The 11,956-nt window shown below is 31.9% G+C and overlaps 1 protein-coding gene across 1 annotated transcript; it reads right to left on the reverse strand.

The window, feature by feature from the left end:
• Positions 1–1,663: 1,663 nt before the first annotated feature.
• LOC148577143 (putative disease resistance RPP13-like protein 3) lies at positions 1,664–7,649 on the reverse strand. Its single transcript, XM_088501511.1, has 3 exons — positions 7,066–7,649; positions 3,760–6,582; positions 1,664–1,942 (listed from the first exon to the last, which is right to left on the reverse strand). The coding sequence occupies exons 1-2, from the start codon at positions 7,554–7,556 to the stop codon at positions 3,837–3,839; spliced, it is 3,237 nt and encodes a 1,078-aa protein (XP_088357637.1). The 5' UTR covers positions 7,557–7,649; the 3' UTR covers positions 1,664–1,942; positions 3,760–3,836.
• Positions 7,650–11,956: the final 4,307 nt, after the last annotated feature.

Consider the following 11,956-nt stretch of genomic DNA (forward strand, 5'->3'; position numbering starts at 1 on the left):
AACAGTTTTCAACTGATATTAATGGCTCTTAAAAAGTTAATATGCATAAGAATAAATAAAATGAAAATCGGAGCATATAATAATCATCACTGGTTGGAGGAAGATGTGAAATCCGTGTAAAAGAAATTTCTCAAAAGAAAAAGGAAGGGAAAAAGCTTAAAGTAATGGTGATGTTTTATGTATACAATACACTCTGATAGAAGTCAAAATGCCAAATGCTAAAATATTTTAACAATTTCAAAAAGAGTCAAGAAATATAATAATTAAATACTTAAATGAGTGCAGAGCAAGAGAACTCAACTTCCATAATCGTGACATAAAGGTTAATGATTAAGATGCAAAGCAAGGAAATATTCAGGTAAATACTCAATAATACTAATAATAAAATTAGCAATAACTTTGTTACAAGAGCAAGGACATCTTAAACTACTAATCTTCCAAAAAAAAAAGTTTATAATAATTAGTTGAATATAATAAAGAGAAAAACTCATATAAATAATTTATTCAGCTTAAAAAAAATTGGATATCTAGTCCTTTTGTCGGAAATTGCTAGCAATTCTTTCCAATATCTAAGACCTACAATCCCAATCTCACAAGGGCAATACAAACCAAGAAAAACAAATCTTCTAATTATCTAAGAATAAAAGTAATGGTTGAGAATAAGATGATTTTCAAAAAGCAAAGGGTTAAGAAAATTCTCAAGTTTCATATCTTAGCCGAAAGCAAAATTCATTTTATAATCACCATCTAAAAGGCAAATGCTCACAATCTTTCTCTCAACTTATCAAGTCAAAAATAGTTCCTGACAGAAAAACCATATCCAAAAACAAAGAACCACAACGGAACCAGAATATCAAATTAGAAAAGCACAATCAAACTTTTAGGTCAGAAAAGACTTTTGATATAGCGAACTGATCACCCAATTAATTCACTACACTTAAGCAAAGAAAATCACCAATCAAACAAACAACATCATATGTTTCATCACATAGTTCTTCTTCTTGAGCAACTAGATAACAATTTTCAAAATTATTGATTTATAAAAAAAGAATCAAAGGCAAATCAAAATTATGTTATAATTTTAAAGATTACCAACATAAGAAGAAAAATTCCAATATCGCTTATCAAATCCAGAACAAAGCATTTCGATCAGAACTCAACAAATCCATGAAATCTACAAATCCAAATACTGTTCTATAAAAGAATTAGATAGCAATTTATAACAAACATCGATCGAATTTTCTAAATAATGCATGATATCTTGACTCAGGAATCATAGAGCATACAAAGACGGAAAAAAAAAATTAAAGCAAACATTCACAAAATCGAAAAAAAAAAATCAGAACTAGCTACAAGAGAAATCGCAAACTGAAACCAAAGCTGAAACCATTGCAAAAATATGTTCGAGAAAAATTTACCGAAGGTTAAGTCTAGATTAGATACAAAAGGACATGAATAGTAAGAAGTGGCAGAAGACGCATAATCACAATAATCAGAAGACAACAATGACAAAGGACAAAGAGGACATTTCTATAGGCCTTTGATAGTGTCACAATTTGTACAAATAGGCGCGCTTCTATTTATACAATTGTGATCCTACCATATGACACTTGCTCCATATTTCACAGGTTAACCTAAAGCTCTGATACCACTTTGTCATGGCCCAAAATGAGCCATGATCGGCGCTTAGGAAAATAATCCCCAAGCAAGCCTAACCGACTCAAATATAAGTTGAATAAGAAAATTACAAATATTTGAAATAAATTTACAATGTTTAAAATGAATAATTACATATTTTTAACAAACAAAAAATAAAACAAATATGAGTGGATCCTGCCTGTGACATATGGAGCATACAACGTCTAGGAACTCAACAAGGAACAAATACCTATTGTAGATCATAATTCTTGGATAGAGAGCTCACATATTCAAGTATTTATTCCTGAAAAATATTTTTAGAAAAACGGAATGAGTTTTGCAACTCAGTGACTAGACAATACATTTATAATCCATATGAGACCATATAACATTATTATTAAAGTAATTTCTTAATTAGAAAATAGTAATTGATCATAATAAGCGAATCAATAAGGGAGTTCTCATACAGAAATCAAATCAAAAGTCCACACTTGGGCGGCTCCACCTCAATGAGTAGCCCTTTCCTCTCGTGTGTCCTAACAGAATAACAGATCTAACGTGTGGCCTACACGTTAGGCTAGCAACACCCCTGCTAGCTGGAGTCTGAGTTAGATGCATCTAAGTTAACGTCATAACCGCCGTTAACTACGGTTTTCTAATACGAGCCTCCCAAACCAATTCAAAATATATATATTTTCAAATATAACAAATTCTTCAGTCTTGCAAATATATGAGATATCAAATTAAATAATACTTTCTCATAAGAAATATTTTCTAATCATAACTTCTTTGATCATAAGTAATTTCAAATACATTTCACAATTTCAAAGTCAATAAGTACTAACAAATACTTCAATGCTTCAAAAGTATATATTCGAATAAAATCAAATGTTCTAAAATAATATAAAACTTCATCAAACATATATATAGTCTCATGTATAGTTCCAAAAGTATAAACTTCATAAAAATGAGTTATTTAATTCTAATAAATCAATTATTTTAATCAATTCAAAATCGTTCAAAGCAAATATAGCTATAATTCAAAGATCATAATATATATATATATATATATATATATATATATATATATATATATATATATATATATATATATATATATATATCAAAATAATTGTAGATGCACAATCAACAATCATAAATGTAAGCCTACTCACAGCGTGGTCCTAAGGGACCGAATAGACCAAACCCGGAGTGCCGAATTAAAGGGTACGAAAGAGTGCAGAATTTGGATTGGGTAGTAGCAACAATTTCAATTCTCACTGCAGTAATGCCAACAACCCTAGTAACAATAACATGGGACAACCACGGTAACAATGGCAGCAAATCCAACAGCCAAAGAAAACAAGGGGATGGAGCATCAGCAGCTCCGGTGACCCTCTCCAACGTCGACGGTGAAGGACACAACAGAATAACGGTGGCGGTGGTTCCTCTCCTCTGGAGTGACTCCCGCAGCAACACTACAAGCTCTGACGAACAGGGGAGAGGTAGGGGTCAGCCGCAGTGGAGCAGAGTAAAGGCGGAGATAGCTTCGGGTTGCACCAGCGGTGAGCTTCAGCGATGGCAATATCTCCGTCCGACGCGGCCCCTTCAGCGGCGATGACCGTAACTCCAGCGATGAGTCCCAGCAGCGACGATAGTGGTGCTGCCTTCTCTTTATCCATCTCTCCTTATTCGTCTCTCCCTCTGCCTCTATAACTCGACAGCGGCGACGGCTTCTCTTTGCTTTGCCAGTGCCGTCATCTTCTTCTCTTCTTTCCTCGGTGACTTTCTCACCCCCTTTTCTCTATTTCTTTTGTTCAGACTTAAGAGTGTATGCTTATGTGAGAGTAAGAGTGTGTGGGTTTAATTTAGGCATTAGAGTTAGATTTTGGTAAAAAGAATAAGGGTAGTGTAGGAATTTTGATAAAATTAAAGGATAGGATAATAATAAAAGAAATCAAATATAAAATATTTCAGAAAAAGTTTGGGACGTTACAGTTCTGCACAAATAAAATGAATGATTCACCTTATTAGCAAAAGCATAAAAAACACGTTGCATGAAAAAAGGTAATCAGGCAGCATAAATCATATATATGCCTGTGCTTATGGGTAAATATATACCTGCTTTTGGGACAGAAGCAGTGACATTGACTTTCAATGCCTCAAAATAATCAATCAATCAATCAATCATTATCACATCATCGTAGTCGCGGTCGTTGTCGTCTGTCCTCCTCCTCCTCCTCCTCCTCCTCCTCCTCCTCCTCCTCCTCCTCCTCCTCCTCCTCCTCCTCCTTAAAATCATCATCATCAGGTTTAATAAAATGCAAGTCAAATTCCGGGGAACGCATTCGTTCAGGAAGGGATTGCTTCTTCAAGCTAAAGCACTTATAAAAGACAGCACGTCGAAGTCTAGGCATCGCACCAGCTTCTAATGTAACACTTGAGACCCTCACCCATATCATGATTAACACTTGAAGCTGCGGAAAGCTCCCAGCCCCACCACAATTAAGGACCTCTTGGGCACAGTCTACTTCTTGAAATTTTAAAAATCGAAGGCTGCGAATCCGTCCCAAAGCATTCATGTCTTGATCTTTCAAATCATCACACCAATACAAGACAATCTGGGTAAGATTTGACGGAAATATAATATTACATACTGGAATTTCTCTACCCATCAAAAGATACTTAAGTTTCAGTTTACGTAGCTTGCTTAGGCGGTGCAGGCTCCTCAAGTTTTCGTATACTAATTGATATTCTTCTTTAGATATCACTAAACCCAGTGTTCTCAAGTTGGCAAAGCAGCCATTGTTGAGTAAGAGCCCTAGTTGTGAATCTACAAAAACATTACACAGGGTTTGGATATTCTGCTTTCTATCTTTTACCCTTTCATCTACCAATAAACGCACAGAATTGTTGCTATGCAAATGTCTCATTTCCTTGAACCCCTCATCAACACTTATTTTCCCTCCGGTAGAAGTGAACAGTACTTGCATTGTTTGTGAACTCGGAAGCTTAAATAACGGAGGTGAGGCAGCCAAATCCATTTTCAAGAACTTGAGGCTTTTCAACCTCTCCAAGTCCTCAGCATTCTTTTCAGTTGGTACCCCACTGATTCCATTCAAATATAGCACATTAACTGGGCAATCTTCTGGAATATGATTTGTCCACCACCCGCTGTAATATCCATAAACGAACAAGGAACAAGTGCTTGAATGATTACATGTTACCGAACATGCATAGCATCCTTCGCTCCTGGAAAAGGACAACCTGCGAGCATTATTACTGTTATCAGGGTTGTCGTTACTCACCAATATGCACAGTTCTCGGATGAGATCGTGGATCTGACATGTTTTCACGCCTTTGCCATCACTCCTCCTCTTGGCCACTTGTACCAAGTTACGATCCACTAGCTCCTTCAAGTATTCCTCACCAATATCTTCAGGTTCTATCAATGTTATTCCAGTTTGGATTGGCTTTATGAAGTCTTCTGCTATCCAAAGTTGGATTAAGTCTCTCACCCGAATCTCTATATCTTCAGGAAACACCCCAAGATATAGGAAGCATGGCTTCATTTTCTCAGACAGATCATCGTAGCTAAGCTTCAATATCTCCATCATCTTCTTACCTTCCTTGTCTTCAGCAACAGACCAGTAAGGGAGCAGGTTCTCGATTTTTTCCCATGCATCCTCTGATCTCTCCTTCTTCGCGACAATCCCGGCTGTGGTTTTGATAGCCAATGGTAAACCTTTGCAGCTTTCGAAAGCAATTGATCTTCCAATAAGCTCTAAAGGAGGAGGACACTCTTCTCTGCCAAACACCTTATTGCGAAACATTTCCCAACTTTGATCTTCATCCAACAAGCCTAGTTGATGGTGAGGCTCCTTTGACCTTGCATAATTCGCTATTTGATCATTACGAGTAGTTACTAGTATCATGCTGCCATTGTTGTTATCCGGTAAAGGAGCCTTTAGCTTGTCCCATACGTTTGCTTCCCATAGATCGTCAAGCACTACCAAATACTTTTTCCCATTCAAACGCTTTCTCACCATATCTTTCAACTTCTCTTCACCTGCATTTTCATATTCAGCTTCGGGTACCTTCAAAGACTTGAGAAGGTTTTTGAAAACTTCCATTGACATGCACTCTCTGGAAACGGTTGCCCATGCGCGGCAAGGAAATAGCTCTCTGGCCTCATCGCTATTGTAGACCATTCTGGCAAGGGTAGTCTTGCCCGATCCACCCATGCCAACAATCGAAACAACATTCCTAGCAGAATCTTCTTCTGTGAGTTGATTAATTATTACATCCAAGTCTTTCTCCAATCCCACTACATTTTCTTCCATCATAGTAGAGCTTCCTCTGTTGCCTTCGAATTCACCTTCATCGAAGCGATATTTCTTAATATCAACACCAGCATGCTCATCTAGCACATGTTCATATCTTGTTGTTATGATGATCCTACTACCGGGACCAAACCAATCAGTTCCTCCCGCTAGTGAATTCAGTTGTTGTATACTGTCAACATCATCCAAAACTAGAAGAACTCTTTTTTGGCCCAGTCTTCGTTTTATTTCAGAGGATCCTTTGAATGTGCTTCCAATCTTAGTCTTGACCACCTCTCCCATCTCAGAAAGAAGAGTTTCTTGTAGATGTTCTAGGCCACCACCACTTTCATTTGTTTTCTCACTGATATTAGAAAGAAAACTTGCAATTACAAAGTGAGGCCTAATCTTGTTATACAACTCCGCAACAAATTTGCTTATTTCATCACCATCTCCATGAATTCCCAGCATCAAACAAGGAGCATGAGAATCAATCTGTAGAAGTGATTTTGCCTCTTCAAGTTCAGAATCACATCTAAGTGGACGGTCAATATGCAGAGGCAAAGGAGGAAGCCTTGTTGTGACCTCTTCAACAATCTTGTCAATAGCCTCACCCCATGGTCTGCAAAACACATGCATACAGCATACACATTTTCTTTGCATTCTAATTTGTCTTCTTTTATAGAAAAACTACTTACATATAGAAAAATGAACCAAGGAAGACCAAAACATACTAAAATATATCCGCATATGTCCAATTCTTTATCTAGATGAACATACCATGTATAGGATGAAAGTTAATGCTATGTCCTAGATACATTAAAAACTTGGATCTAGGTAAACTAAGACAAATTCGGGTAGACTTGAATAAACTCTTGAGTTTGTCAAAATTAGTCTCTTAAGAATCAAAATACTTAATTTTACAAAAAATCCTCCTAATCAGACTCTTAGGAAAATTAATGAAGTTATATATCATATCTAGAGTCAATATATTTTTACATGATGGTTGATTATAAATGATTGACGTTTATTATTTGGCTAGATTTTGGAGGAAACCTGTTTAAAATTTTAAATAGCTTTGCTACAAAATAAAGTAACTACTCACGTAAGTGGACTGATGTTTTGTCCATATTTGCTGCCAACTGCAGACAAGGCAGACCTCCATGCTTCCACTCTGTGCTTGTATCTTCCTTTTTCTTGATCAATCATGGCTGTTCTATAACTATTCTTCTGATACTGCACATCTGATCGTAGCACATGGAAATAGATTGGTAACACTGGTCGCGTTTTTCCGTTCTCCGAACACTCCATGATCTTAACGAGTTCATCGAGGCACCACTTGGAAGTTGGATACATGTCACAGAGTACAAGAACTGACATCCTTGATCTTTCAATTGCTTCCACAAGAGAACCATCCAGCTCCTCCCCTATTCTCAGCCCCTCGGTATCTCTGAAGGTCTCGATTCTTGCTTTGATCAAAGCATGATAGAGCGTGTCGGTGAAATCGAACCTTGTGTAACCTCTAAAGCTCAGAAAAACATCATACTTGAAATATGACAATGATGTTGCACCTTGATCTGATGATGAACTTGCCATGGTAACAGTGGTCTTCGGAAGGTTTCAATTGCAACAACGATCAAGATTCAAGAGTCAACAAAATAGAAATAGAAATGGACATTATGTGAAACTCACTACAAACAAGCGCGGAGCCAAGCTTTGTAGCGGCTGATTCTATATATTTTATTTTAAAAAATATAAGAAACCAAATTTTTAATAACTAAACTTTAGTATTTACTATTTAGATTTATAATTTAGTATTAAAAAATATTAGATAAATAAATTTTTTATATCAAATTCAATTAAGTTTTTTTAGTTATGCGTAACTTTTTTTTTCGTATCAATAAGATTAATTTGATTAAATTTAGTTACTAAAAAAATTGATCATATAATATTATTATATTTAATATTTAAAGTTAAAAATTTATAATTTATTATTTAAAATTTAATATAAATAATTTAATTTAAAAAAAATTAGATAATATTAACTGACCATATATGGCATAAGTTCATTCTATTATATATTAGCATTAATTTTTATATGATATAAATAGATGTCTATTTTCTTAAGATATAGATTATTAAATAATGTTCATCACATTTACTTTTCTTCGTTAGTTGGCAATCTGAATCCTTAACTAAGCATTACAAATCCATTTATAATATGTTAAAGTAGAAATCAAATAATTCCAGTGTTCCACAATCATTTTGGATATTTGACATGTTTTTTATTTTATTAGATAAGCTTTTTTTTTTTCAAAAAAAATAACATGGTTTTTTTTTCTGCATTATATCATAATAGGTTACTCTATATATACTACCATTACATATTTAATGTATATAACTCGGAATCGGGTATTGTATTTGTATGTGTGGCTGCAAGTCATACAAGCAGTGTGGATATCAATAATGAAGGAAGGAAACAGATAAAGTTGAATTTATAATTCATTGTGTATAGCATAAAAGCGTATATATGCTGCCAAGTTTCCCGGTAAATGATATATATTTGGTGGATAGATTCATGACCTTGCTTGGTGATCTTGGAATATATTATTCGCTACTTGCAGTACTGTGATGATGAATGTGATATATATATATATTGTGTGTATGTGTTTCACGATGACTATTGCTTTCACCTACCGGCAATTTATTATACTAACTAGAATGAGACTGCTCGATGAGCGACAGTAAATTAGTAAATTAATGATAGTATATAATAAATATTAAAATTTGTTATATTTTATAAAATTAAATTAAATGTGTAAATTAAAGTTAAATTTAAAAGATATTTTATTTTAAATAATTTATAATGCAAAAGATTTGAATATTAGAATTGTATGTATAAAATAATATTTTTATTTAGTAGTTTGATTTTTGTATTTGTTTTAGTTGATGAACTTAGTCTTCTTATATGGTGTCTTCTTTTTTTTATTGGTTGTTGTTAGAGTTGTTACTTTCTTCTTTTTATGTAAGTTTTTGTAAAGACATGTTCTTTATAAATTGTTGAGTTATATACACTTTTTATTGTGTTGTTTGTTCCATCTTTGCAAGTATGTTCTTCTTCCGAATATGTGTCTTGAATTTGTATAGTTTTCTTTCTCCTTAATCTCTTGATGGGTATGTGATCTTCATCTAATGATATTAGTGTTGGCGAAGTTAGTTCATATAATCAATGAATAATTTAAATTAGAAAAAAAAAATGATGTATAAAATAACTAAAATAAGTGATTTTTTTTTAGTATTATCTGTTTTATTTGTTGTAATGAGTATTGAAGTTCAGTTCTTTTTGTTGGAACAAATGTCTTGGTAAGAGTGTATTGTTTAGAACTTTCTTTAAGATTAAAATCATTTATATTGACTTCAAATATAAGTGAGGTTGCACAAATTTTTCAATTGGGGTGGTGTTTCAATGTCATTAGTCGTTACTTTTCTGGAGTAATGCCATTAGATTTGAAACAGTTGTACCCAACAATTTTTTTTTGCTTCGCCATTAAATAGTACAAAAGTTGTTGTACCACTTTGATCAGAAACCTTTAATTGATTTCGAACCTAAAATAAGTATTGAGTCAGTAACTAATAATTTGATAGATGGGATTATGAAAAATATATAAAGTTACCTCATTGGATAGTGTGTGGTGTTTGATTACATGTGTCACAAATATAGTTATCTCCTTTTTCATATGCTTTTTTGTTACACTTTTCACATTCAACATAATTATTTCCATTGAGTAAGTTTGGGATGGTGTGTAGTTCGGAAATAAATTTTTTTGTACTAAATTTGATGTTATTTGAAGGAATAGTAATAAGAGATTTATATGAGTAGTTCAAATAGTATGAAATTTGAATATTTGTAATGTAAAATTTATTGTGATTAATAATATTATTATGAAATTTGTAATATGAATAATGTTTATTACATTGAATGAGTTATTTATAAAAATTAATAAATTAATTATTAGAATTATAAATTTATTGTATTAAATATAGAAATATGGATTTAATGTCTTTGTAAGTTACAAATTTGGTTAGACGCTATTAATTTTTAATTATTATCGTTGGTAATTATTGTATTATTTTTTGTATATTTTATTTTTTTTGCTGATTTGAAAATAATAGATGATTTAGCCAAAATTTAGTGGTTGATTCTAAAATTTTACCAAATAAACGATATTGCTGACATGACATTAATAAAAGAAAAAAAATATTTTAAAAATAATATGGGTAAACTTATGTATCTATTTTTATATTATTAAAAATAAATTACTATATTATTTGCTAGTCGTAGTATTTTATATATATATGATAAGTGATAACGATGAATGAATGATATATATTTGTTATAAAAAGACCTTGGTCTTGACAATTATTGCTTTCACCCACCGGCAAATTTTATACTAATTACTGTATATTATTTGCTAGTTGCAGTACTATATATGATGATGAATGAATAATATATCTTTCACAATATATATACATGTTTTATATCTCATTTAAGAGAAATATTAGAAATATTATTTAAATTTATTATTTTTTTATTATTATTTTAATTTTTTAATTTAATAATTTAATAATATATTTTTAATTTATATTTTTATATTTTTAAATATTAATAATTAATTATTAAAAAATTTAATAATTTTCTAACATTTTCCATCATTTAATCATAAAATATGTGTCAATTTCGTTCTTATTTTTTGTAGTGCAAAATTTAAACTCATGAATAGATACATAGATACAAAATTATTAATATATGTCTCTCATCGTATAAATTCTTCATTTTTTTTTTATTTTTTTTACTGTGAGACTAATTTTATATACTTCTCACATTTGTAACATTAACATATATCAAAGTTTTTGTTTGTGTTTATATTTGCACTTTGTACGTAATTAACTCCTAAACCACAACTTAAGTATGAAACGTACCAAGAGCTAGAGTAGTTAATTAAAATTTTACGTAAAATTTAATGAGTAATTAGAGAAAGAGAATAAGTATAATTTAATGACCATATCTCGTATCTCTTATGTCTTCAAACTACTACACGTGGCCATACAACGTTACCCTAAAGCCAAAGCATGCAAAATAACCATCAAAACCAAACTTACAATTCAAGAACAAACAACATTGCCAAATACGTCACAATTAACTAACATATACCCCTATATTAAAATTTTGCAACATATACTAGTGTTTTGTCGATTTTTAGCAAATTGATGGTGGTTTGATATCTAATAGTCTGGAAACAAAATTTACTCCTCTTTTACAGGTACTAATTTTCTATAAGTACATCAAAGTATTTTAAATTAGACGAGCATCCAAATAAAAGGTAAATTAAAGTTTGTAAAAGAATAAAAGAAGTGAAAAACAAAACGTTCGAAAAATAAATTGACGGAAATTAAATCGAAAAAGGTTCCATTAAAATTTAAAAAAAAAGCAATAAAGATGCCTTCGACTGCGTCAAAGAACTTTGGGCATGAATCACTAAGAGAAAGTATTATGTTCTAATATTAATTTTAATATAAAAAGGATTTTTGCTTTTGGTTAGACTTAAAGGTTTCGTTAAGAGCAGCTTTTAGTGATTTTAAGGGAAATTTGATTTTGACTGAATAATTGCTTTTGTGATATTTTGGAAGAAGTCAGAGAATTGGTTTTAAGGAGGAACCTAAAAGTGGTTTTAATTTAAATGAATCGATTCCGTTTCAAGTGAATTGACTTTGGATTGGGTTGGGACTTGTGACTTTTTTATATGATCCGATTTTATAATAAACTCTGTTTTTATTTGCTTAAACCAATGATCTATGATTTTAAGAATTTCAATGAATTTTTAAGAAATTGAGATAGGTTGTCCTTCCCTAAAGTCTTGAGACTCGACTGAGAAATTTTATTATCAAATCCTATATTAGGATGAATGATTTTGAATCTTTCAAAGGAGATTTTAATT

The sequence above is a fragment of the Arachis ipaensis genome, chromosome B1, assembly GCF_059453495.1.
Source record: "Arachis ipaensis isolate K30076 ecotype BB chromosome B1, ASM5945349v1, whole genome shotgun sequence".
Lineage (NCBI taxonomy): Eukaryota > Viridiplantae > Streptophyta > Magnoliopsida > Fabales > Fabaceae > Arachis > Arachis ipaensis.

Coding starts and splice junctions, on each gene's coding strand:
- LOC148577143 (XM_088501511.1), bottom strand. CDS start 7,556: ATGGCAAGTTCATCATCAGATCAAGGTGCAACATCATTGTCATATTTC. Junction 6,583..7,065: donor CAAAACATCAGTCCACTTAC/GTGAGTAGTTAC, acceptor TGTGTTTTGCAG/ACCATGGGGTGAGGCTATTG.